The following is a 27,724-nucleotide window of genomic DNA, read 5'->3' as shown; positions in this document are numbered from 1 at the left end:
GCTCATGATGTTAATCCCTGGATTGTCTGGTCCAGACTCGATTATTTACAGACCGCCATCATATAGCTGGAATATTGCTGAGTGCGGCATAAAACAACAAACAAACAAACTTGCACTTCAAATAAAATGGTGTTGCCCAGTGAAGACGATCTGATCAATAATCTATTTTGTAGTCAAATGGGTCTTACTTCGCGAAATGCATCAAATCATGTGAGCACCCTGATTAAAAACTTAAAAATGATTGGAAAATATTTGTTGACGTCGAGTTGGCTGTACACGTGTTTTGTCCAGATTCAATTCTTTACCGAGTTCAATTCCCCCATGGGTACAATATGTGAAGCCCATTTCTGGTGTCCCCCACCGTGAAATTCCTTGAATATTTCTAAAAGCGGCGTAAAACCATACTCACTCATTCACTTACTGTTATAATTTAATTTTCAGCCTCAACCGACCCAGTGGGTCACGTGGCTCTGGAACGCTTCACGGGTCTGAAGGATGGCCGCTTGACCGGGCCAGTCATTGCAACCTTTACTGGAATGAACCACGCAGGGAAATGTGCCAAGGAATGCATGAAGTACCTGGAGACCAAGTGTCTCAGCTTCAACTACGACTATGGCGTGAGTGGCGAGTGTGAACTGCTGGAAGCCATTGAAGGACACGACTACAGGATCTCTAGCGTGAGTTGCACACACCGTCAAACCACGATACCAAACTCATTTCTTTTGATATATTGTTCAGGTCATATAACACATTATGGTTCCATCAGAGTCCATATCAGTGCAATGACCTCAAAGTAACACTTGTCTTGAAGTACGGGGGCGGTCGGGTAGCCTAGTGGTTAAAGCGTTCGCTCGTCACGTCGAAGACCCGGGTTCCATTCCCAACATGGGTACATTGTGTGAAGCCCATTTCTGGTGTCCCCCAGCCGTAATATTGCTGGAATATTGCTAAAAGCGGTATAAAACCGAACTCATTTGGGTTGTTTATGTTGTAGTCTGGCCGGTACACCCACTATGAGCGCCTTGGGGTTGGGCTTGCCTACGAGTTTATCTACAAGGACCTGTCCCTCCGTCACCAAGCCATGTACTTCTTCAACCTCCACATCATCAACTCCCTCATGTTCGAGAACATCTTACACAGTCGGGGCATCGTGGTGGATCTCACCCCACCCGAACCAGGTATCGTGTAACGGATTGTTTTGGTCTGTTTTCGTTTCATTTCAAGGTCATCTGTTACAGTAACTACACAATGGACTAGTGACATGTTATTTAGGCTTAAAAAAGAAAAGAATTGGTTCTCAGGCAATGGCTTTAGAAAATATAGTGTGGATGGGCGGTGTTTTGGGTTTTGTTTGGTAAAACTACTGTTGAATTTGTAAATCTTCATGTCTTGTGATGTTTTATCGTAAATTTCATGTTTTCATTGACCAAATTTGCAATTGTCAAAACAAGCAGACAAACTCCTATTGTCACCTTGACCATAAAACGAGATGCACAGTAAAGAATCTCATAGCGATATCCCGTTTCTGGAGCTCTATACTATCGCTGCCACCAGTCAAAATTCCTGAGATCCAAGACTATTATTTTTTTCAGCCTTAGTGATACGACTGTAGGTGGCCGCAATACTTCAAAACTAATGTCTCCTCAATCACCATCTTATCTCGACTGCATCCAACACCGACCGGAACACAACCGGAGCTTGTTTTTATCTGAATCAGTCTATGGATGGTTTGACTTCAACTGGTATAAGAGGTCTCCGGATATACCTCCCACTTCTGTGTTTCATTGTTTTGATGTGAATTCTAAATTGAAAGGCAACAGAAATATGGTCATGCAGAAAAAATAAGGTAAAGCGTTATGTATTCACCTTGTTGGCTTATTAAAAAAATACTGTGTGTGTACTTGCAGGCCCTGTTGCTAATGTCACTGTTGATATGCTGGAGGTGACTCTTTGTAAAAGTGTCGTCCCTGACGACCGCCCGGACTGGGAGGAAAGGTGCAGAGGCATCGATGGAGATGTAAAAAACCACAGGTACAACAAGTTGATGTCCTCGTAAACACAATGTAGTTTCAATGAAGAAATACATGTGTATACTGATGGGAAAAAGTAAGGGAACACTAAAGTATATTGGATAAGAAATTTACATCTGCGTTCAATATTGTGTTTTCTTTCAAATGAACAAAGTGAGAGGCGTCTAATAGAATCAGGTGGTCAGGTGCTTTGCTGCACGTCACTGTGTCCCAACTGCATAGATGGATGCTTTAGATGTCAATCACTGGATTGTCTGGTCCAGATTCAATTCTTTACCAAGTTCAATTCCCCCATGGGTACAATATGTGAAGCCCATTTCTGGTGTCCCCTACCATGATATTGCTGGAATATTGCTAAAAGCGGCGTAAAACCATACTCACTTACTCAATATTAATTTTATATTTTTGTTTGAGCAGTGATCAACATAGCCTTTCACCTATTATTTACATTGATGTCTACACAACAGATGTATATATTTGTCACCTACGTAAGGTTTTTCCCTTTATTTCCAGTTGTCATTAATCATTCAGAATCGTCCGTGAACGATCACATTTCTTCTCTGTATCGAGTTACAATTTTCTATCCCAGAATGCAATATTTTTTCTACAGAGCATGCTCAGTACTATGGATGTGACGTCATTTTGTTTATCTATATTAACAACAAGAGCCTCAATGTCATTCAGCTTGTTTCAATTGTTCTCTCAGCTCCCTACTCACTTAAATATTTACAAACCAAGTCATGGCTAGAAGATTGCTTAGTGCATTGTTAAACAACAAAGTCATAAGAACTAAACACTGCAGAGTAAAGACGTGAGTGAATATTGTTTAGAGTCACAGTTGTCAACGTTCAGGCTCTATCATGGCAGCCTGAAGGCCAGGAAATGAAAGCATGAGGCATGATCCGTGTCATTGGATAAGATAACATGCAGCGAATGGATCATAGAGCCTGACAACTGGACCCCACGCTGGATGTACTGTGCAGAGTTGTGTCCCTTAACCGTGCCAGTATCCACTGAACTTGATTCACTCAGTATCCACATTTTTTTCAGAACTCTTCATGACGGCCCAGGTTCAATGACCCTCTTTAATGGTGATGAACCCTTGACGGATCTGCTCTATACCAGAGCCAACAGATATGTGGCGTGTATGTAAAATATTCACATGTCATAAGATCAGCCTCATCCCAATATAATAACATGGAGTGATTGCAACAAGTTGGCAAATATCAAAAGGAACGAGTGATTGAGATAATTGGCAAAAACAATTCTTTGTTCAGTTCTTAAGCAAGTTGATATTTTATTTAGCATATAATTTTTAATGATATGTGGAGGTTTTGGACAAAGAAAGAGGTCTTTTGTTTCTCACGTCATATCACACACGTCGGGTATTTTTGCCTTCTGAAATTCAGTTAGAGGGACAACATTAAGTACCTTCATGAAATTATCCTGATAGAAAAATATGGTTATTTGCAAATGTGAATTGACGCCTCCATCAGTGATCACCATATTGTGGGGCTTCAGGATTAATGGCAGCGATAAATATTGGCATTAGTCCTATAGACCTTGTCAAACTGCCCTGCAGTTAAGGTATCTAAAAGACAAGCAAGAATTTGTCATTTTGAAGGGTTTCGCTGTATGTTCATCATTAGGACTTACACTGCCAGCTTCTGTTGCTGAATGCTCTTTCACTATGTGTGAATGGTGTAATTTTTTAGGATATCTAAACCTTTGGTGTTTTTAACGATCAGAGTCAGACTTACTGGAATTGCCAATTTGCTATAGCATCGTAGCCTTTAAGTTGCTATATATCTCTGATTTTATGTATCATGTTAAAGAAAAGGAACAATTTGTGTTGCCTCGAATCTACAAAAAGAGACATCCTCGATATTCCAGTGTGTTATACATCTATTCTATTATGACAAATAACCCAGAACAGTCCGCTACAATTGCTTTGTTTTGAGCCAAATACGTAAAGAGTAGGCTGCTTAAAACACCAGTGAAAGAGTGACATCACTAAACTGTGGTGATTCAAAGGACCGGGGTATTTATGATGATGAAATAGAGATCTAGTACATTGGTTTGCCTTGGCTATGTGTAGGAGAAACCATGTCTCCGAGGGATTACTAGAGATTGTAAACCCTCACATGAGGGACGTTCCCGAATGTGAGGGTTTACAATCTCTAGTAATCTCGAGGAGACATGGTGTCCAACTTATAAACCGACTCTTCGCATAGACAACATTTTTAATTAAGTAACTGTAATAAAAACTCTCAAATGTATAACCTGTATCGGAGATGAAATACTGCATGCAGTCGTGAACTCGGTTCAATGAAACCGGTGACCTCAGCACGTGGGTTTCGCAACGGTGCGAAATCTGCCATGCGTCTTGCAATGGCACGAAATCTGCACGTGCGTCTCGTAGGCTGTTCGTAGTTTTTGTTCTATCAAGGGTTTACAATGATTGTAAGCCCTCCTGCGAGGTGTTACAATCGTTGTAATACCTCCTCCGAGGTGTTACCACAATTTCAAAAACTCCATATTGAGTTACACAAACAGCCAGTAGGTTTATAAAGGAGAGAATAACCTTAATATGCATTGTTGCAGCGAACTGGGATGGCATCATGGACAAAGAGTCCGGTATCCTTGGTTACTCGTGGACGGTGGGGAGACAGGTCTGTGAGGAGCTCATCCACCCCCACCATGACCCTCACAGGCACCTGTTTGACCAGTCGGAGTGGACCAACAGTGGACTCATCACGGCTTTACCTGATGCGATGAACCCTCTTCCAGGTACACTGAAACCTTCCCTCAGATGCTTTAGAAATTCCTTAAATTCAAACCTTGTCTTAAGCAATCTCATTAAAATCAGACCTCAGTTCTCGCTTCCGCTAATCAAAGATCTGAGGACATCCCATTAGGGGTCACGTCAGAACGACCTTTCATCCAACCAATCAGAGCATCGCTTACCAGATTATGAAAGTGACAGTCGGAATGTGATTCCTAATCATGCAGCCTCGAAAACTTTAACATGTTGTATTCCGAACGATAGTCACAGGTTTAACGACTACCATACAATCTAGACCATCTATTAGCCATTCCAAAACGTTCTTTCGTTTAGGTTTCAAATTTGTAATCGAGAATTTGTCAAAATATGTTTCGAAGTGTAGTCGCCAATTTGAAACTAGTGCCGTAAAGCACGAGAAAGCTGCCTTCTGATTGGTCATTCTATTGGTCGGTCAAAGTTCGCGCGAGGTCGATCTGACGTGACCCGTAATGGGATGTCCTCAGATCTTTGTTTAGCTGTAGCGAGAACTAAGGTCTGATTTTAATGAGATTGGGAGAGCCGGTAAGATGGCAATTTTAAAAGTTTCACACTCTCCAACAACCTTTTGTAACATCTTCATCATGTTGCAGATGGTAAATATTACATCACTCTGCGAGCCTTGAACAACGTGGAGTACGGAGGGCCGTTGGTGACAACTATCTGCCACACGACACCCCTAGGCATCGACAACACACAGCCCTTTGTGCACGAAGTGTATGACGTAGAGTATGACGAGGATACGTACGTCATCACAGCGAAATACAACGCAAGGTATGCTTCGTGGCTAGCAGTGAACCATCTTGTAAAGCCCTGTCAAGACTTCCGATTGTTTTAATTCATGACAGAATACACTGGAATTGATTACAATCTGAATTTGACTTGTCCAGATACCCCTAATTAATACATTAATATTTCCAAAATAAAATCCTGATATCTGATTAAATTCTGACGACTGACATAATCATGTGTAAGTTATGGTTGTATTACTAACCTGTTTTATATATACCGTATTTGACGTAATAAGCGCTCAGGGCGCTCTCAAAATTAGAAATAGGGAGCTCTTATTAGAATATTATTTTGGTGAAAAAAACAGAGTTGAAAGATAAATTTTGTGGTTTATGCTGACAGCCTGAAATGTTTATGTACGACAGATATATTTTTCTAGAATTTAATTGCCCATAATTAAGGGTGCATATAACACACGAGTGCGTATTGTAAGCAAATAAATAAGTCTTGTGTACATTGATCAATCGGAAAGGGTGCTAATTGGGATTGTTCACTAGCCAATATATTAGCAAATACCGCCGTGGGCGTTTATTAGAGCGGGGCGCTTATTACGTCGAATACGGTACACTAAAACACCGTTGTGTCGAACTCTGATGCGTCTCCTTCACTTTTGTGTTGAACTGATTGACCACGCCATATCAGTTTGTTTTGGGGAATGGCGTTGAATTTTTTCTCAGGTGCCTCTAGTTCAACTGTACTTCTATAAATAGCAACATAATGTTAATCAGGTATGCGACTGATCCATAATGTTTCAGCATTGACATCGTTATGAAATATAATTGTAGCGATCCTGAATCGGACATCCGAGAGGTTGACCTTTGTCTGGGTCAGACAACACGTGACTGCTACCATCTTGAATGGCAGAGATCCAACCACAGTGATCATGGTATAACGAGGACATTCCAGATTCCGGGAGGCATCCCAGTGTGGGTCAAAGTCAGAGCGATTAACCACGGTACAGAACCATATACTTGTGTCTATAGTTCAACATCTTTACAAATATTAAATGTTTAAGAAAATAAATGCCATCATATGTGAATATTGATCATGCATCTTTTGAGATTTATATATATATATATAGTTTATGGATTCAACAAATAAAAACTCGTAAGTTGAGAATCAAAATAGAAAAATATTTCCATCATGTCTGTGAATAAATTTCAGAACATCATATTCCAATACAGATCCATGTGGAAACCATTTAATTAAATCTCAATTTAAAAAACAAACCATGCTTGATGTTGCTTTGTGTTTTTGTTTCATCCACTAGATCAATCTAAAAATATTATTTGCATTAAAAAAAAATGATTTTCATAGTGACCAGCAATATAAATTGAGAAGCAATCCTTACCCTTTTTAAAAATATAATTATGGAATGTATTTTTTAACATTAGCCCCAAAAATTATGTTGTCTTCAGTTGATCTGATGCGAGTGGGCGTGGCCGACCATCCTATTGTCATCGACACTTCACCTCCTATAGCAGGCACCGTGTATGATGGCCCTGTGTATAAACACGACCTCAACTTCACAAAGGATGCTGACAAGGTATATATAGAACAATACATCATGGTCTTTTAACAAGAGGTGACAACAGAATCGTCTGTTCATTTTTACAATATACACTATGAGATTACAATTGTGTTTTACTGTTAGAATCCAAGCTGTAAAATGTTAATTTATATTTCATACATGTACTTCCATGTACATAGTTATTTTTAAAGAGAATACAGGTAGCCCCATTTGCCATGTACAGTTGTGATCGTCAGCCATGCCAGGATCCGCTCAATATGGGTTTGAATCCCAGATTTGCCCTGATTATGATCCTTGGTGTTTCACTACCATATCCATTCTCATGTTTCCATATATGGTAAACGCCAAAGACCTGCATCAATTTAGACTTTTTACCCATGAAACTAACACGCCTTGATATAATAGATTCTCATGAAGATCCAGGTTAGAATTGGTCTTCAGTAACCCGGGCCTTGCTTGTAAGAGGCAACTGACAGGATCGTTTGGTCAGGCAAGCTGGAATATTGCTGCGTGGATCGATGCTCATGATGTCAATCACTGGATTGTCTGTTCTCGATTATTTACAGACTGCTGTCATATAGCTGGACTGTTGCTTAGTGTGGCATTAGACAACAAAAAAACACGACAAAAATGATGTAATTGAAAGGGGTTTAAAGGGGTTTTCTCTAATAAGTGCATGTACAAGACCCTTGTTGCCTGTGCTTTTGCTAAAAAATCTTGTATTTCATCAGATCTGCGCAAACTGGTTCAACTTCTACGACCCTGAATCCGGCATATCCCACTACGAGGTGATCGTCTTAAGCGACAGCGGCATCGCCATTTCCCAGCCATTCGATGTTGACCACAAGGTCCACGAGACATGCGTGGACATGCCCACTGACCAGCTGCTGGAACACAGCAAGCGATACACGGTCAGCGTGACAGCCTTCAACGCTGGACATAAACAACTGAACGTGACGTCAACATCAGACGGAGGTGTGTTGGATTAAGGGCCACAAACGTTATTCTTGTGAATTTTTTTTTGTGTATTTTGTGTGATGAGGTGGACATGTGAGAGAGTGAATTTGGTTGGACAGTATTCCAGTTATATCACGAGGTCTCAGCATAATGTGGGAGGAAATCCTGAAGTGATGCAGGTGTCACCATCTTTAGTCAAGCCCACGGGCGTAGGTATGGGGCTGACAAACTAACAAACATAATCAGGCTGAACCGGGATTCGAACCCACAATCATGTTTCTGGCGTGCCCAAGGGATGCAACTCTGCACAGCAAACTGTGGCTCCTCAAATGACTGGGCCATCTGTGCCCCCAGTAAGATTTGTTTGTTTTTGTTTGTTTGTTTGATGTTTAACACCGCACTCAGCAGTATTCCAGCTATTTGACGTCGGTCTGTAAATAACCGAATCTGGACCAGAAAATCCAGTGATTGACATCATATCATCGATCCACACAATTGGGATAGAAGACATCCATCATATGGCAAGCATGGGTTGCTGAAGACCTATTCTAACCCGTATCCTCATGGCTAGTCCCCAGTAAGATATGAGATTTGACAGTTTATCTAAAAAATCAGAAACAAAGCTGAAGTAAATAGCTGCTTAGGAAACAGTATGTTTGAAACGTTTTAATGCTGGTGCTAGAGACATCTATAAACCTTCTCAACCAAGAATTAGATGTGACATTGCGCCTGTATATTTGTATGTAACTCCAAAGCTGACATGTCAGAGATAACTGAAATACTGTTTAGAGCGTCACTAAGTCCAGCTCACTTATTAGTCCATCCAGTGGACATTCTGGGTTAGAATTAAGGGCCCCAGCAACTTATGCCTGTTGTACAGGGTGCAACATGGATTGGTTAGTGATGCTTCGTTCATTGTTGATGACTCATCTACCTGGTTTACTTCATTACTTACCGACCAATATGATGTACCAGGTGGTTGGAATATGGCTTGAAGTATGGTGAAAAACAGACAACTCACACATTAGTAATTCCCTTTCAGTGATTGTTGACCTGACCCCTCCCGTGGCTGGCGAGGTGGTGGACGGACGAAGTGCCAACTTCACTGACACAGCGTTCAGCCTGCACGTGGCCACAGTGGCTACCCAGTGGAGGGGCTATACTGACCCGGAGTCCAACATCAGAGAATATGCTGTGGAAGTCCTCAGAGCAAGGTACGTGTTAGGGCCGACCTCAGAACAAGGTGCGTGTTAGGGCCCGATCTCAGAGCAAGGTACGTGTTAGGGCCCGACCTCAGAGCAAGGTACGTGTTAGGGCCGACCTCAGAGCAAGGTACGTGTTAGGGCAGACCTCAGAGCAAGGTACGTGTTAGGGCCCGACCTCAGAGCAAGGTACGTGTTAAGGCCCAACCTCAGAGCAAGGTGGGTGTTATAGCCCGACCTCAGAGCAAGGTACGTGTTAGGGCCGACCTCAGAGCAAGGTACGTGTTAGGGCCCAACCTCAGAGCAAGGTGCGTGTTAGGGACGACCTCAGAGCAAGGTACGTGTTAGGGCCTGACCTCAGAGCAAGGTACGTGTTAGGGCCCAACCTCAGAGCAAGATGCGTGTTAGGGCCGACCTCAGAGCAAGGTACGTGTTAGGGCCCGACCTCAGAGCAAGGTACATGTTAGGGCCTGACCTCAGAGCAAGGTGCGTGTTAGGGCCCAACCTCAGAGCAAGGTGTGTGTTAGAGCCCGACCTCAGAGCAAGTTACGTGTTAGGGCCCGACCTCAGAGCAAGTTACGTGTTAGGGCCCGACCCTAGAGCAAGTTACGTGTCAGGGCCCGACCTCAGAGCAAGGTACGTGTTAGGGCCCGACCTCAGAGCAAGGTACGTGTTAGGGCCCGACCTCAGAGCAAGGTACATGTTAGGGCCCGACCTCAGAGCAAGTTACGTGTTAGGGCCCGACCTCAGAGCAAGGTACGTGTTAGGGCCCGACCTCAGAGCAAGGTACGTGTTAGGGCCCGACCTCAGAGCAAGGTACGTGTTAGGGCCCGACCTCAGAGCAAGGTACGTGTTAGGGCCCGACCTCAGAGCAAGGTGCGTGTTAGGGCCCGACCTCAGAGCAAGGTACGTGTTAGGGCCCGACCTCAGAGCAAGGTACATGTTAGGGCCCGACCTCAGAGCAAGGTGCGTGTTAGGGCCCGACCTCAGAGCAAGGTGCGTGTAAAGAGACTGATTTCAGAGCAAGGTACGTGTTAAGAGACTGATTTCAGAGCAAGGTACATGTTAAGGGGACGACCTCAGAACAAGGTATGTGTTAAGAGACCGACCTTGAAATATTCAACAGGGTTTTATCCAACGTCGAGTATTGCATACAATGTGCATACATGGATGTAAAGAGTTTACATTGCGATTCTGATTAAATGGGCATCAGTCCGGACTAGTACAAGCAGCCACATACACGTGCATGCACGTCGCTATACAAACAAATGCAATAATCTTGGACACGACATTAAACCTCATCTAAACTCACCTCACCTCAACTCACCTCACCTCACCTCACCTCACCTCACCTCACCTCACCCCTACCTCACCTCACCTCTATGATGATGATGTTGTTCTCCTCCAGGAACCTGTCCTCCGACTTTGAGGTGTTGAGGAGTTGGAGAACACTCTCCAAGGACACGAGTGAGGTCGAGTGGCACAACTTCCGTCTCAGTCATCGTGATGTTGTCAAGACAAAGCTGCAGGCTGTCAACAACGCCCTGGGCAGCATTGAGGACTCCACCAATGGCTTTGTTGTGGACCTGACTCCACCAAGGATGGCATTCCTGGGGGATGGAAGCGATGCAGGAAGGGATGCAGATTTCCAGGTGAGAGGATATCTTCAGGGCATCTTTTGATTGTTTGGTGTTTAATATTGGGGATCGATCCTGGGTCTTCGCTGTGACATGTGGACACTGAAACCACTAGCCTACCCTATAACTATGATTAGAATCATGATTATAACACAGTGGTGAAAGATTGTTTATCGATGCAGCACTCGGCAATATTCCAGCTACGACACTGTCTGTAAATCTGGACCAGACAAACCAGTGATAGATTTTATGAACAGTGTCCAAGGCAACAAAATCATTGAGTTATCCATTTGATCCAGTAAGTTGCCTCTTACGACAAGCATCCTGGTTAGAATAGGTCATGCTTGCCGTAAAAGGTGATTATGTTTGGCGTAAGAGGAGACTAACGGGATCGGGTGGTCAGGCTCGCTGACTTGGATGATACATGTCTTCGTATCCCAATTGGGTGGATCGACTCGATTATTTATAGACCGACGTCAAATAGCTGGAATATTGCTGAGTGTGGTGTTAAACATCAAACAAACAAACAAACCTACAACCAGCATGTATAGAGGTGGCTGGAGACCAATTCTAACCCAGATTCCATGGGTCTCAAAACAAGTACAGCTGTATAACATTATATTGTCAAAGTGTTTCTCATAACAGTGGCATTATATCAACCGGTGTTATTTTCTGAATTCCAGTTCTCTGCTTCAACTGTGGAGGCCAACTTCCGATTTTATGATGATGAATCTGGTATTGACCACTTCAAATATCAGGTGTATCAGAGATACCATGGAAACAAACATCAGATCCACCCGGGTAAGTGTGTAAACTTTATAATAAATGTTTAATGTATTATGTGGGTCAATTGATTGCACACAAATAATTAATTCCATTCAAATCACAATCAGATTGTGTAAATTTGATAAACAGATCGAGGTTGGGCCACTGATACCAATGGTTGATATTGGGAGCAATGTCCCATACCTTTGAGACCCGTGAAGATCCGGGGTAGAATAGGTCTTCAGCAACCCATGCATGCCGTAAAAGGCGACTATGCCTGTCGTAAGAGGCGACTAACGGGATCGGGTGGTCAGGCTCGCTGACTTGGTTGATACATGTCATCGATCCCAATTGCGTGGATCAATGCTGTTAATATTAATAACTGGATTGTCTGGTCCAGACTCGATTATTTTACAGACCACTGTCATATAGCTGGAATATTGCTGAGTGCGGCGTTAAACAACAAACAAACTAACAAATCCCATACCTTTGAGGTATGATCACAGGCAAGTCACCAAACCTGACCGCGTGATCCAACGTGAGGTGGCACGTGGTCCTGTGCACAGGTCACAGGTCACAGGTCACAGGTCACAGGTCAGGTGAAGTAGGCAACGTCAGTCGCAGAGAGTCCTTGGATGGGTGACTGCATTTCAGCAGCTTGACTCCTGAGAGTTTCTAGGGCTTCGGTCCTGCCCCACACTGAAGCACATGTACCACACGTGGTGTCTCCTTAGGCAAGTGACTTTGTTCGAAATGTGGTTCAGTTCACCCAGCAGTGGATGGGTACCCGGAAGGATGAGATGTCAATGTGGTTGTTAACATTCTAGCACCTCACAGGCAGCTTAATATATTAGGTTGTATACTCCCCAGGGAGTTGAGAATGATTGTTCAGTGCAAACTGATCTAGGGACCAGGGTAATAGCGCTTTGAGCATGCCCTTGTGTGGTGTGGAAACATACGCATTATAAATGGCCTATTATTATTATTATTATTATCTCCTCTCACACCATGCAGTAGATTCCTTGGAAAATGTTGTCAACCAGATACCCGTAGTGTTTAAGGATAATAATTTATATGAAGGTTTGTATGTATAGGATAAAACACGTCCGAAGGTTGTTATGATATTTAAAACCCGCATTTTTCCGAGGGAAAGGGTTTTAAATATCACTAACAACCCGAGGGGAAGTGTTTTATCTAACTTACGAACCGAAAAAAGAAACTTAAAACAACATTTATCATTTTTATGTTTCGAACATACTTCCCATGAACATTAGGAAACGGGCGTAAAATATCTGTTGCTTGCATACGGATCTTGAAAAGGACATCCTAAAAACATTGTGATTTATCAGCGCCTCTGTAGCCTTGTGGTACACTCACTGGGTTACAGATACGAAGGTTGCGTGTTCGTTTCTCGGGAATATAAAGAAAATATTTGTCATTTGATTTGACATTTCATTACATGTTACAATTTGAACCGAAGTTGTATAAATAAAATACCCAGGACATTATATAAAATCCATCGGATATAATAACACATTATATAGCAAATATGACTTGAATATCCTATAAAATCTCGGGGATATTATATAAAATCCTAGGGACATTACAGGGTCCCTGTTTATGAGATTTAACCCGACCAGAGAACAATAGGATGACGTCACTGGGGGTTTATAAGTCTGAATATATCTGTCGCATGTGTATAATAACCTATACTGCTGTTTCAGAAACCGGGTGGAACACCGTCACAGACCCGCTCAGCACCAGTGTCAGTCACTCAGGGCTTGACCTGAAGCCTGGAGCTCTCTACAGCATCAGGGTAGGCGCTGTGAACAAAGCTGGAGCTGTGGCAACATATGACACTAATGGTGTCCTTTTGGACAACTCAAAACCTGAAGTGAGTAAAGTACCAAACCATGGCCTGACACCAACCATGTCACTGTGACCTAGGTGAATAAAAGCGACAAAAGTGTTTCCTTATCATAGATCGTACAATTCCGACTATATCATAAGCATGTGTTCATGAAACACTATCAGTTTGTGAGGAAACCTGGTGTTCCCGTAAAAGTGAGTGTATCCTGCCCATCCTGTGGCACTTGTCATAAACACATGCAAAGGCAAGTCAAGTATTTGCCTGAACAAACACTGGAACATGTGAACAAGTGAATTATGACACCTATCTACTTTGGCACATTTGTTGTGCAAAGTTGTGTCCCTTAGTCATGCCAGGATCTGCTCATCCCTATAACAGTTCTTCAAAATATAACTTAAGAGACATACCTGTTAGTTTCTGAAACTTAAGAGTGCTAACACACGTGGGGACTCAAGTGGCTGAGTAGTCTCAGGTACAATCTGTGTCCCAAATCTGTAAACTTTGAGTTTGAATCCCATTTTTGTCTACAAATAATAATGTCAGCATCTAACGTGCACTTTAAGTTGCCATGATGAAACTGAAATTCTTGTCTTGTAAAAATTGTACAAATTTGGTTTCAAAATGAAATTTTTTCCTTGTGCCTGGAAACCAGACTGGACAGTGGGGTTGCCCCGTAGTTGAAACGTTGTCTAACACACCAATAGCCTGAGTTGAATTCCTACAAGGGTAGAATGTGTGAAGCCCATTGCTGGAATATTGCAGAAAAGGGATAAAACGCTCACACTCAATCAAATATGACGTCCGTAAGTGAAATGTTTGTACAAATGTACAAATGGATGATTCGCGTTGGGTGTGACAAGGTGAGTCCGACAATCACTGGTTAGGTCAACCTGACTCTAACCACAACGCCTGCTACACGGGCATCGGTTTGCAGAATGAATGAAAACCAAGTGAATACATGTCCTGCGTAATGCAGGAGAGGTCTGTATATGTCGCTGCAGTGTTTAGCCTGATATTTGATACGGTTGCAGATGAAGTGGGTGTATGTTGGCATCTTCTCCGGCAGCAGCGAGGAGTTGATCAATGGATATGTCATCCAGTCCGACAACAGCGGCATCATGGCCACGTGGTTCGCCACAGATCACGAGAGTGGCATCAGCTCATACGCCATTGCTGTCGGCACAACTGAAGGTCAGTTAGTCACCTTGACCCATGTTTAGTTAAACCCCATTATCTTACCTCAGAATGTTTGTTTGTTTTGTTTGTTTGTTGATTGTTGTTTAATGCCACACTCAGCAATATTCCAGCTATATGACGGCGGTCTGTAAATAATCAAGTCTGGACCAGACAATCCAGTGATTGACACCATGAACATCGATCCACACAATTTGGATCGATGACATGCATCAACCAAATCAGCAAGCCTGACCACCCGATCCCGTTAGTCGCCTCTTACGACAAGCATAGTCACCTTTTATTGCAAGCATGGGTTGCTGAAGACCTATTCTACCCCGGATCTTCATTGGTCAGAATGTAGAGATCTGATTGGTTCCCATGATCTTGATAAAATACCATGGGAAATAAACTTAGTGGGTGAATAAGTCGCTTATACCCCGCCACAAAGAAAACAGACTGTTTGTGGATTTCTAAGCAGGAGAATAAATCTCCTATACCCTGCCACAAAGCTAAAAAGCTGCACGTTGTGACAAGTGAATGAAAGTTTCGTGACACAGCACCAAGATAACCTCAACTCATTCGAACAAGTGTTTTCTGTCAATTTGCAATTTGTTTTAATTCTTTTACAATGGCTGATTTAAACATGTCAGAAAGATAAATTCGAAAGTGGCCATATCACTCAGGGTACATGGGGATTTATGTGTCCCTTGTAAGGTACTCAATGCTGGAGGCATAAAAGCAGATATACCGGGTACCCCTTCTGATACTGCCACAACTTGCTCTAGGGACCACTGAAAACACAAGCATTCTGTTGTTCGAGACATGCGGTGCGCCAATGATCAGATTTAGTGACCAAATGGAATATGCCCTGATCTTGGAGCGACATTGTGTCCACCAGTATATTGACTGACAGTAAAAAGTGTTAGATATTTGTCAACAAAGTTTCACTGAAGTGTAAAAAAACAACAACAGAAAACATTGTTAGTATCTATTATGTACTGAAACATGTCCAGCCATCTAAATATTTATTCATATAGAGGCGAAAAAAACATTTTTCGTTTTTTTGTAACATAAATTGTTTTGTCCAAAATGTAATTTGTTCCACGAGTCAAGTAAATAAAAGCGGCAATTCCCTCTCCATAATCATAAGAAATGTCTGCTAAGAGCTGTCCATGGTATGATTCCAGCAACATCACAAGCATGTGTTATATTACTATCTGAATAATTTGTGAGAATTGTTTTACTACTCCCTCTGTACATGATTTTCATTGTCACCTGTTACTCCCAAGTCAGGGGGGCATGGGTGATCCAGTTGTCTAAGGCCCCGCGATTCGCTGTGCAGAGCTGCTTCCCTTGGGCACGCCAGAAACCTATGATTGTGGGTTCGAATCCCAGTTCGCCCCGATTATGTTTCTAGGTTTGTCAGCACCATACCCCTGCTCGTGGGTTTCTCCGAAGTGGTAAACGTCCTGCATCTCTTCGGGCTTTCCTCCAACATTAAGCTGACACGCCGTGAAATAACTGGAATACTGTTGAAATCGGTGTTAAACCCAACTCACTCACTGTCACAAGTCAGTATTTACATTTTCCTCTATTTAGTAATAAGTATGACATTGTAGGGATGAGAGCCACGGTGGCATCTTTAAGATCACTTTGGTAAACAGTTCTTCAGTCTAAAATCAGCCTGATCGGAGAGATGATTTTATTGTCGACAGCAATCAGGTAGTTGAAGAAACCAGATGGTTAAAAAAAACTAACATGGTTATAATTGATGTTGAATTTTATAAATAGTGTTTACGGGTATTCTGTCAAAGATTTGGAGGTATGAGTGAGTGAGTGAGTGAGTGATTGAGTGAGTGAGTGAGTGAGTATGGTTTTACGCTGCTTTTAGCAATATTCCATCAATATTATGGCGGGGGACACCAGAAATGGGCTTCACACATTGTACCCATGTCGGGAATCGAACCCGGGTCTTCTGCGTGACGAGCGAACGCTTTGGAGGTATAAAGATAAAATCCAAATCCTAGATCTGCAGAGTGTATATACGCAAGCACTGGTTTGTATGCCAACAATCCCATCCCACGGAATCACTTGCAGTGTATTTATGAGGTAATGTCCCTCATTTCCAGGGGGAACTGATGTGCTGAACTGGATGGATGTTGGCGCAGAGAAGGACAAGTATCTCAGTGGTCTGACCTTGACTGTGACTGACCCTGGGAAGATGACCCCTCTGTACTATGTCACTGTCAAGGCCACCAATGGCGCTGGGCAGACCAGTGACGTCATCACCTCAAATCCTATCCGGGTAGTTGAGGAAGATAAACCAGGTACAGGATACAAAGATCCGTGTTATTATGTTGCGCTTTTATTTGCAATATAAAAAGTGACAACAAACAGTTCCTTGATCATAAGAAATCTCCATTGTACGATCCTGACTATATCATAATTATGTGTTTATCAGATTGTGATGATAACAGGTGTTCTCAAAAAGGTCACATGATATATTGTTTAATGACAAAAATTATCTAGAACTCTATGGTTACACTACAAGTCACTAATGTTCCCATTTCTTTTCGACAATGCACCCATTCCTTCTGATTTTTATATGTTTGAAAAAAGATAAAACTTCATGCAGTTAACTTCAGTGTATGCATGACCAGATCGTTTTCCACGTGTATCTTAATACATTTTGCCAGGGCGACGGTCAAACGTTTCCAAATCGGACAGTTTGTACCTATCTATATATCTACAACGGGTACCCTGGTAGGGTTGGGTAATAGGGTGGTGGGTACCCGGGTAGTAAATTTTGACTCGTCACAGCCCTAATGTAGAGACACGGGTAATTTGTTTACAGAATAGATCTTAACTGTGTAGTTTTTCATATCTAAATGATATGTTTAACAGAATAGTGATAACTGATAACCCATTATTATGTACAAATGCCTGATATTTGTATCTATAACTTTTGCTTAAAACATGTTACAATATGTTTTCTGCATACAGGTGTCGTCATCGACGGTGCTGACTCCTAAGAAACAGCATCACAGGGCATCACAAATGCCTGATATTTGTATCTATACCTTTTACTTAAAACATGTTATAATGTATATTCTGCGTACAGGTGTCGCCATCGACGGCGCTGACTCCACAGAAACAGCATCACAGGGCATCGGTGTCGACATCGACTACCAGAAAGACGTGGGAGTTATGACAGTTCAGTTTGCCGGTTTTGAGAGTCAGGAGCATGGCGTGACATATTACGACTGGGCTGTCGGGACGACACCTGGTGGCGAGGAAGTACAGCCGTTTATTAAGGCTGGTCTTGTTCATGAGGAGAAGCAGTCCAATGTCCCTGGTAATTCATATGACATTATGTGAGAGTGAATATTATCCTACCCTATTTTTTATCCCGGGAATGAAATTCTCTAGTGTCGGGATGATTGTCCCTGGTGAATTTGAACCCATACCAGTGTGGCACTCAGGTAGGATTCTATACTGTAGAGTAAAACTTCCCCCGGGATAATATTTAGGTAGGATATAATCCTTGCTTACATATACACAGCAACAAACTGACCAATGATTTTCTACTTTTTGTTTGTTTGTTTGTTTGTTTGTTTGTTTGTTTGTTTGTTCATTGTTTAACTGCTACACTGGGCAATAGTCCATTCATATGACTGTGGTTTTAAAATGATTGATTCTAGATCAGACAATCCTGTGATTGACATTATAAGCATCGATCTACGCAACTGGGATGGGAAGACATGCATCAACCATGTCAGCGAGTCTGATCACCCAATCCTGTTTCTCAGGCTTTCATTACTAAAATAAAAGCAGCAAAACCGTTTCCTTAGTTATCTGGAGTAAAAGCAGAGCCCATAAGAAATGCATTAATGATCACGAACAATACATGTTTAAAATGGTCTTAATTGGCGTGCCTGATTCCAATGAATTGTAGGGCTCTTCCCATGAAGATCCAGGTTTATTATTGTTCTTCAGCAACCCATGCTGGTCATAAGAGGCGACTTATGGGATCAGGTGTCATAATGGACTACTTACAGACTGACATCATAAAGCTGGAATACTGCTGAGTGCATCATTAAACAACAAACAAACAGATTGTAGGTTTAAATCCCTGATTTGCCCTGATTATGATCTTGTGGATTTAGCACCTCAGTATCTTCCACATTATATTGGGCGATATTCTGCTGACAACACTGTCAAGCTCCTCCCACAGATAGGATGTTTACCATATCGCCCCTACCAAGGTGATATTCTGCTGACAACACTGTCAAGCTCCTCCCACAGATAGGATGTTTACCATATCGTCCCTATCCATTTCAGGTTCTCTGAGTCACGGGTTCGGGCAGGCTGTGCTGCCCCTCGTCCCCGGCATCAGCTACTACACCACCATCAGAGGCATCACAAATGCCGGGAACATCCTCGAGTCAACATCGGATGGAATCGTTGTAGATCAGACACCTCCAGCCATTAACTTTGAAAGGTTGGTGTATGTCAAGTATTCCACTCCGATTTGTCGTAACAGAAAGTTAATTATCCAAAATAATACAGATGAGTGGATTAAATGAAACTGTTGATAAAAATAGGATGCTTACCAATTGCCGAAAAAATTCATCTGTCAATCTTTAAAGGGTCAAAAACAGGATGAACAGTAGTAGGGCTGATAGATCAGGTCCACGGTTGGCCAGGTGGCAGTTGCTATGTATAGGATAAAACACTTTCCCTCAGGTTGTTATGATATTTAAACCCGCATCCCGAGGGATTTTCCGAGGAAAGGGTTTTAAATATCATAACAACCCGAGGGAAAGTGTTTTATCTTACTTATAAACCGATTTTGAACCTTAAAACAACATTTATCAACATTTTATGTTTCGAACATACTTCCCATGAACCTTAGGAAACGGGCGTAAAATATCTGTTGCTGGCGTACGGATCTTGAAAAGGTCATTCTAAAAAGCAGTGAGGCTTATCAACACCTCTGTAGCCTTGTGGTACACTCACTGGGCTACAGATATGAAGGATGGGAGTTCAATCCTCGGGAATATAAAGAAAACATTTGTCTTTTGATTTTACATTTCATTACATGTTACAATCTGAACGGAAGTTATATTAATAAAATACCCAGGACATTATATAAAATTCCTGGGATATTATAACACATTATATAGCAAATATGACTTGAATATCCTATAAAATCCCGGGGATATTACAACGTCTCTGTTTATGAGATTTAACCCAACCAGAGAACAATAGGATGACGTCACCGGAGGTCTATAAGCAGAGTTGCACCCCTTTGCCACCAGGATACCTCGGTTGAAATTTCAAGGACAAACTTTATCACACTCTCACTCACACTCACTAAAAGACCATCGACAGAAAACATTTAAGGACCTACGTACTTGTCAGACAAACCAAGAAGGAGACTTTGTTGCAAAGTAACTTTATTCCATTCTTTAAATAATGAATATCATATTTTCAATTTAAAACATAGTTTCGTTAGCTAGGGAAAAATGAAACAGTAAAACATATATTTGTGTTAAAACTGATTTTTCTTAACAAAGTTTTGGGTCCGAGAGTAACAAGTCCCTGCTGATGCCAAGCACCCTGCTGTACCAGACGGAGGTGGACTCCATGGCAACCTCGTGGAGAGTGGCAGACAGCGAGAGTCCGGTCAAGAAGATGTTCTTCTCTGTGGGGACCTACCCCCATGGTCAAGATGTGCAGGCCCGGACGGAGGTGGACCTCCGACCCTCAGGGGACGGGGCTCTGCCCACGGGTGTCAGCCCCAATGCTGAAGGTAAGCTCTAGACAGTTCAGTTGTGTACCTAGAATCTTAGTGCTTGAGAGGAACTCGGGTCCATGGCATGGAGCCCAGTCTATAGTCTGGAAGGTAATTTAAGGTACCGACATTTACGAATACGGTGTTAGCGTTTGGCATCTCAACGTGCATGATTCCCGTGCACCCTTTCGAGTTGAGTTGATTGGTTCAACTGTTTCAATGGCCCTGTGACGCAGGGGTAGCATTATGCAGATGGCTGTTTCAATGAATGCTCGTTCCACCCGTGACGAACAGGTCTGGTTGTTGATGAAATATAGTGATAGCTAAATAGACAGATTTTTTATTCATGCACCGATTGTCTTTAAATGTAATATCCACTTATGTATGACTCATACCAACTTTGACTGGAGTAGGTCCAATAGTTTTTCAGATATTGTAGTAAAGGTCGGTACCTTAAATTACCTTCCAGACTTTAGGTGAAAATGTTGTTAATAGTGCCTTTGTTAGGGGCATACACCAAATCCTGCATGGTTGGACCGCCTCCATGGCCTGGTGGATAGAGCGTCTGCCCAGAGAGCAGAAGGTCGGGGGTTGGATTCCTAGGTGCATCAAACCAAAAAAGCTAAAAGATGGTACTTGTTGTTACCCTGCCTGGTGGTTGGCAATAAGGGGATAAAACAAGGACCGGTCCGCCCGGAGTCAGTTTTATGTGTCTGAGTAAGGTATCATTGTTGAAATTCAGCATGGTATCTCAGTGGAATGACTTGAAATAAACCTGCTTGACTGCCTGACGATTCTGATAAAGATATATTTGTGAGATTTACCAATTGCGATTGGTCTCAGGGGCGGTCGGGTAGCCTAGTGGCTAAAGCATTCGCTCGTCATGCCGAAGACCCGGGTTCGATTCCCGACATGGGTACAATGTGTGAAGCCCATTTCTGGTGTCCCCCGCCGTGATATTGCTGGAATATTGCTAAAAGCGGCGTAAAACCATACTCGCTCACTCACTCACTCACGATTGGTCTCATGTAAATTTATTGATGAAATGTGCAGGTGTTGTTTTTTTTCGATAAAAGCATGTTATATGATGCTTGTGTAGCAGGGTGTGGAATCCTCCCATGGATGACATACTTACCTTATCACCTTGCTGACTGGGTTCACCACTTTGGTCATGTGGACAAGGAGTCCGACCATAGTTTGATTGATGATTGCTACGCTTGACTGGTTTAATATACTATAAATCTTGATATTAACGCGAGCATGAATTAAATGCGAAAAATGCGAGTGGTCTTTGCTCGCATTATTAAACATCACATTTATATCAACAATAAGACATTTTGGATAGCAGAAAAAACAACTTAGACATACGCTGAAAACAAACAACTATGTATTCCACATCACTGTTTATTGAGCAGCACTTGTTACAAGTCATTCAAACACTAATTACATCCTGTGAATTGTCACTGCTGGGGTCAAGACAAGCGTTCTACTCACTCATGTCATCACTGATCACACCTGCAAGTTCAGACAGACGCCACCGAACACGAGCCAGTGCCCACGTATTGTTTTAGCTGAAGTACTCTACTCAGCGCTAATAAGCGGCGCTATTTGGTGTGTGATTGGATTAATGTAAGGTTGGATTAAGGTGAGGATTCTCCTCACCCGACAGAGGACATTTTGTTTAGATATAAATCCACTGATGCTTGAGAGGAGGGGGTGTCGCATTTTTGGCTAGGGGCCAGCGGTCGCATTCTTTAGGAGACTCATTAATTTCACGTTTTCCAGTATACAGAACAGCAATCTGTATGATTAATATTATTTCTTGGTGACAAAACAATCAAATCCTTCCATTCTGTTTCACCCAGGCAAATCCAACATTGTGACTCTGATTGCTGAGAATGAGCTCGGGCTAACATCCAGTGTTGTCTCCCCTTCGTTGGTGATTGATACCACTCCACCAACAGAGGGCGTGCTGAAGTGTCCTGGTTTCATACAGGTGTGCCTCAATTGATATTTCTGTTCCTCATGCCATCTTTCATTCTTGTTTATTTGACTCATTACTTTGATCAAAATAGATTCTCATGAATACTAATGTTATCTTGCTTCAGGGTTTTGCGGGGCGGTCGGGTAGCCTAGTGGTTAAAGCGTTCGCTCGTCACGCCAAAGACCCGGGCTTGATTCCTGACATGGGTACAATGTTTGAAGCCCATTTCTGGTGTCCCCCGCCGTGATATTGCTGGAATATTTCTAAAACCGGCGTAAAACCATACTCACTCACTCAGGGTTTTGCACATAATGTTAATGTTGAATGTCCTCATGTGTTGTTCTAAGTAAGAAACAAAGCGATTATCAGACAAGTCCTGGTATATTAAAATAAGGCCAGAATAAATTATTAGATTTTCATCTATTATTAAAAAATGCCTCCAGCCTCACATTTTAGAAGAAAATTATATGTGAGGCAGGAGGCATTTTATTTTCTATATTTTATTTATATTTAAAAAACACCATTTAAGGAATCTCTCAATAACTATTGATGAGTGTTGATTAACTTTATATTTCAGATTGATACAATTATTCATTTGGTGTATTTCATCAATTAAAGAAACTAGACAACACACGTGTAGATTGTAGTTTTGTGAAGGTACTTCGATAAAATAATGATTTACCCGTGGAGATCGGGGGTGGAATAGGTCTTTAGCAGCTGAAACCCATGCTTGCAGTAAGAGGCGGCTGTGCTCGTTGTAAGAGGCAACTAACGGGATCGGGTGGTCAGGCTCGCTGACTTGGTTGATGCATGTCATCATATCCCAGTTGTGGGGATCGATGCTCATGATGTTAATCACTGGATTGTCTGGTCCAGACTCGATTATTTACAGACCGCCATCATATAGCTGGAATATTGCTGAGTGCGGCGTTAAACAACAAACATAATGATGTGACTTGGGGTGTTGGGTTGTAAGGTGGGGATCTGATAATGAATACATTACTACCTAAGCCATGGTACAAAGGCAACTGAAATAACACAGTTACACCCTTGTAACATCTTTGTACAAAATTCAGATATCCATGTTTATACCAAGGTCAGCTGTCCGTCCATCCGAAAACTTTGTCCGCACGATTTCTCTTAAACTATTCAGTGGATTCATCTCAAACTTAGTACATATAATCTGTGTCATATGGAGGGGTGCAGTCAAAAGAAGAAATTGTTTTTATTAATTTTCCATTTTCTTTATGAATTTTTCAAACCCTAACGTCCGTCCAAAGACTTTGTTCGTGCAATTTCTCTTTAACTATTCTGTGGATTTATCTCAAACTTAGTACATATAATCTGTGTCATATGGAGGGGTGCAGTCAAAAGAATTAATTTTTTTATTCATTTCCATTTTTTTAATGAATTTTTCAAACCCTTACCCTATCCTAGCTATTTAATTTGAAACTACTGACACACTAGGTGGATCGGGGGTATTAGAGAGCCATGCTCACTTTTTCTTCTTGTTTTTTAATGATTTGAATGTTTTCATTCAAGCATGATATATATATATTTTAATGTGCGTGCGTGTGTGAGATCTCTCCTGTTGATAACACATGGCACATGTCTTCATGAATGTATCTATTGCTTACAGCCGCTATCTGCTCTGGAGTGCACGTGGGAAGGCTTCTACGACACACAGAGCAAGGTGCGAGACTTCACCTTCACCGTGGGATCCCACGAAGGTCTGGAAGACGTCCTCGCACCCGTCAAGCTGGCTGGCCACGTGAACAAGTATCTCACATACGGTAGATAGGAATAGCATCTTTGTTTCATTCCAAACACTTCAGACTTCATTCTCTTGGCATACTTGACGTAAAAGGCGACTACGAGATCGGGTGATCAGGCTCACTCAAGTGGTAGATACATGTCATGGTATCCCAGTTGCGTGGATCAATGCTCATGATGTCAATCACCTGGATTGTCTAGTCCAGACTCGATTATTTACACACCGCCGTCATATAGCTGGAATATTGCTGAGTGCGGCTTTAAACAACAAACAAACACCTAATAAGTCTGGAATGATGTTAAACGTGACGAAAATTGAAACTCACTAAACCAATAAGACTTGAAACAATTTTGTCACAAGTTCTAATTATTTTTGCATTGCTTCAAGGTCTATCACAAAAGGCGACCCATGGTCAGACGTACTACGCCAAGGTGACGGCCACTAACATTGTCGGGATGACCGTGTCCGCCATCTCTAACGGCATCAACGTCGACAACACACATCCAACACAGGGGACAGTAGTAGAGCTGGGGTCAGCCTACGTCATCAACGTCACTGACGCTATCATGACGGAGAGAATGAACCCCTACAGTTGTGACTCAGGGGAAGGTACGTCAGGAACGTTGGTATATTAACGTATATTGTGTCCAAGCCAGAAAACTCTCACCGATACCAGCATTTTAAAACTTGAGAAAACCAGTACAGCGATGTCACTATTATTTATTTGATGAATACAGGAAAACTATATAGACATGTTAATAATGTACACCAAACCTTTTTCCCTGTCATTTGCTTTTGTGAAAAAAATGTTTCACTACGCACCCTGGGATTTAAGTGACAACTTTAATGATTAAACATTGGGTCTGTGGTCTGACCTATACTTAACCTTTTGGGTTTTTTACAGAGTGCATGAGAATTGATGCCACCTGTCAAGAGTCTCTGTCAACGGTACTTGTTGCCTGGGCGGGCTTCACAGATGAGGAGACAGGGATCGTCAGGTAACCTTGTCAGGAATTGGATGTTAAAAGTGTCTTCTTTCCGCTTTCAATTGTGTATACAATTGTATTCAATTGTAGCTTGTGAAGTAGAAAAGTCCAAATAGGACCAGGTTTACCACTTACAAGCATTGTTTTCGTGATGTAATACATGATCAGTATGAATTGCTCTATAACTAGCCAGTCATGGTTACCAAGGGAGACAACTCTAGCCATGGGAGACAACTCTGTAAAGTGAATTCATTTTGCCATCCAATAAACTAGAAATGATTTTTAGTTAATTTTGTTCCAATGTCTTGATTATTGAAGTGTGTCTGTGTGCATGTTTACTGTACTGTATGTTCAGGTATGAGATTGCTGTTGGTAACACACCTGGCGGAGGCCAACTCAGGCCGTTCTTTGAAGTTGCTGACATGACAAAAAAGTACATGTCAGTCACGGGACTGGCACTGAAAGGACAAAGACAGGTAAGCACAATGTTAAGCCAACTGTAGTTTTTAACAAGTCTGATTTTTCTCACAACACCATCTTAACTGAAAACAATCTCATTAAAATCAGATCTTAGTTCTCGCTTCTCGCTAAACAAAGATCTGAGGACATCCCATTACAGGTCACGTTTACCGACCAATGGAATAACCAATTAGAAGGCAGCTTTCTCGTGCTTTACGGCACTTATTTCAAATTGGCGACTACACTTCGAAACATATTTTGATATTCTCGATTACAAATTTGAAACCTGAACAAACAAAAACATTCTGGAATGCTAATAGATGGTCTAGATTGTAAGGATTCAGTTGTTAAACCCGTAACTATCATTTGGAATACCCCATGTTAAAGTTTTCAAGGTTGCATAATTAGAAATCACATTCCGACTGTCACGTTCATAATCTAGTAAGCGACGCTCTGATTGGTCAGATGAAAGGTCGTTCTGAAGTGACCTCGAATGGGATGTCTTCAGATCTTTGTTTCAGCGGTAGCGAAAACTAAGGTCTGATTTTAATGAGATTGAACTGAAAAGTGATGATTTTCTGTCTAATGTTGAGCTGCCTGGTCAGGAGCATCTTCCCAAGGCAAGAGAGTTAACAGACTGTAAAAGTCCAGTTTCCACCCTTGCCGAACTGGGCTGGTATTATGGAGTTATATTTTGGCTGGACTAACGAGTCTATACATAGTCCAATCAAAATCGCACAACGAAATCGAAATCCGGTTCGTAAACTGTCATGGAGACTTCGGTCGATTGCAGGATTTGCAAAGCATTTACACTGCCAACTCGTTGTCAACAGATATTTTCTAAATCTTTTTATGTTTTTAATCAAGGTGCTCACGTGATTTGATGCACTTCGCGATGTAAGACACGTGTTATCACAATATATATCTTGATTATCGATCAGATCGTCTCGACTGGGAGCCACCGTTTTGTTTGAAGCAAATGCAAGTGATGCGAGAGGTGGAATCTGATTGGTCAATAGGGAGAGGCATAGAAGGGACATAACTCATAATATCCACTGGTGGGGCTACGATCGAGCCCAGTAATTCCAGCCTAGTTCGGCAAGGGTGGAAACTGGACTTTTAAAGTCAGTTAACTCCCTTGCCTCAAGAAAATGGGTCAGGAGTTTCACAAGTTAGATTTGATTGCATTTGTGCAAGGGTCACTACTATATTTCAATTCACAATATAGGTACGATGTGTGAAGCCCATTTCTGGTGCCCCCTGTCATTTATATGCTCAACTCGCTCACTCACTCACGACAAGGGTATATGGCCTTATTTCAAAATGTTTCTATGGCGTGTAAATGAGTGAGTGAGTAAGTATTAATACACTTTTAGCAAATGTTCCAGCAATATCATGGAGGGGGACACCAGAAATAGGTTTCACACAATATACCGATGTGGGGAATCAAACCCCATCTTTGCCGTGACAAACCAACACTTTTCCCACTTCGCTACCCGACCACCCCGGTGACTACTGATGTTTTTAACATCTTCTGTTTATACTACAGATATTTGTGACTGTGAAAGCCACCAACGGCGCTGGTCTCAGCACAGTGTCCACTTCCAATGGTATATACGTGTCTTACCTCAGTCAGGGACAGGATCCCATCACTCACTTGGGCGTCTTGGACGGCGGCACCAGCGACGGGGATCTGTAAGTACAACATGGATGATAATCATATGTCATACGTCTAGCAGAACACTTAACTTTGTAAGGAACTGTAGACAACAATATGAAATCAGGGCTATTGTTCAGCTGAATAACGACAGCACGAGCCTCAGCCATTCTATAACCAGTGAATCAGGAAATGGTGGTCATTTAGTGGGCCTATGTTTTCGTCAGTTTATGGAAACATAAACACCAAATCCATTGCTTGGTTAGCCAATTAAATGCCAGGGAATCAC

At 42.1% G+C, this 27,724-nt stretch overlaps 1 protein-coding gene across 1 annotated transcript in view; it reads left to right on the top strand.

Annotated features, from left to right (window-relative positions):
- Positions 1–27,724, top strand: part of LOC124111176 — a 187,156-nt gene that overhangs the window by 117,805 nt on the left and 41,627 nt on the right. Inside the window, exons 84-107 of the mRNA XM_048394836.1 lie at positions 442–677; positions 995–1,178; positions 1,908–2,031; positions 3,081–3,175; positions 4,635–4,820; positions 5,445–5,625; positions 6,426–6,595; positions 7,059–7,186; positions 7,903–8,146; positions 9,171–9,342; positions 10,739–10,982; positions 11,651–11,768; positions 13,457–13,626; positions 14,634–14,793; positions 16,908–17,105; positions 17,900–18,133; positions 19,120–19,279; positions 20,358–20,593; positions 22,441–22,571; positions 24,199–24,352; positions 24,721–24,942; positions 25,238–25,331; positions 25,675–25,795; positions 27,328–27,473. Of these exons, the coding sequence (XP_048250793.1) occupies positions 442–677; positions 995–1,178; positions 1,908–2,031; positions 3,081–3,175; positions 4,635–4,820; positions 5,445–5,625; positions 6,426–6,595; positions 7,059–7,186; positions 7,903–8,146; positions 9,171–9,342; positions 10,739–10,982; positions 11,651–11,768; positions 13,457–13,626; positions 14,634–14,793; positions 16,908–17,105; positions 17,900–18,133; positions 19,120–19,279; positions 20,358–20,593; positions 22,441–22,571; positions 24,199–24,352; positions 24,721–24,942; positions 25,238–25,331; positions 25,675–25,795; positions 27,328–27,473 (4,108 nt within the window). The remainder of the gene's footprint in view (positions 1–441; positions 678–994; positions 1,179–1,907; positions 2,032–3,080; positions 3,176–4,634; positions 4,821–5,444; positions 5,626–6,425; positions 6,596–7,058; positions 7,187–7,902; positions 8,147–9,170; positions 9,343–10,738; positions 10,983–11,650; positions 11,769–13,456; positions 13,627–14,633; positions 14,794–16,907; positions 17,106–17,899; positions 18,134–19,119; positions 19,280–20,357; positions 20,594–22,440; positions 22,572–24,198; positions 24,353–24,720; positions 24,943–25,237; positions 25,332–25,674; positions 25,796–27,327; positions 27,474–27,724) is intronic.

This window comes from Haliotis rufescens, unplaced genomic scaffold, assembly GCF_023055435.1.
Source record: "Haliotis rufescens isolate VD_foot unplaced genomic scaffold, xgHalRufe1.0.p SCAF_13, whole genome shotgun sequence".
Taxonomy (NCBI): Eukaryota; Metazoa; Mollusca; class Gastropoda; order Lepetellida; family Haliotidae; genus Haliotis; species Haliotis rufescens.
The sequence above is the reverse complement of the archived record's forward strand: the minus strand, read 5'-3'. Positions and strand labels throughout refer to the sequence as shown.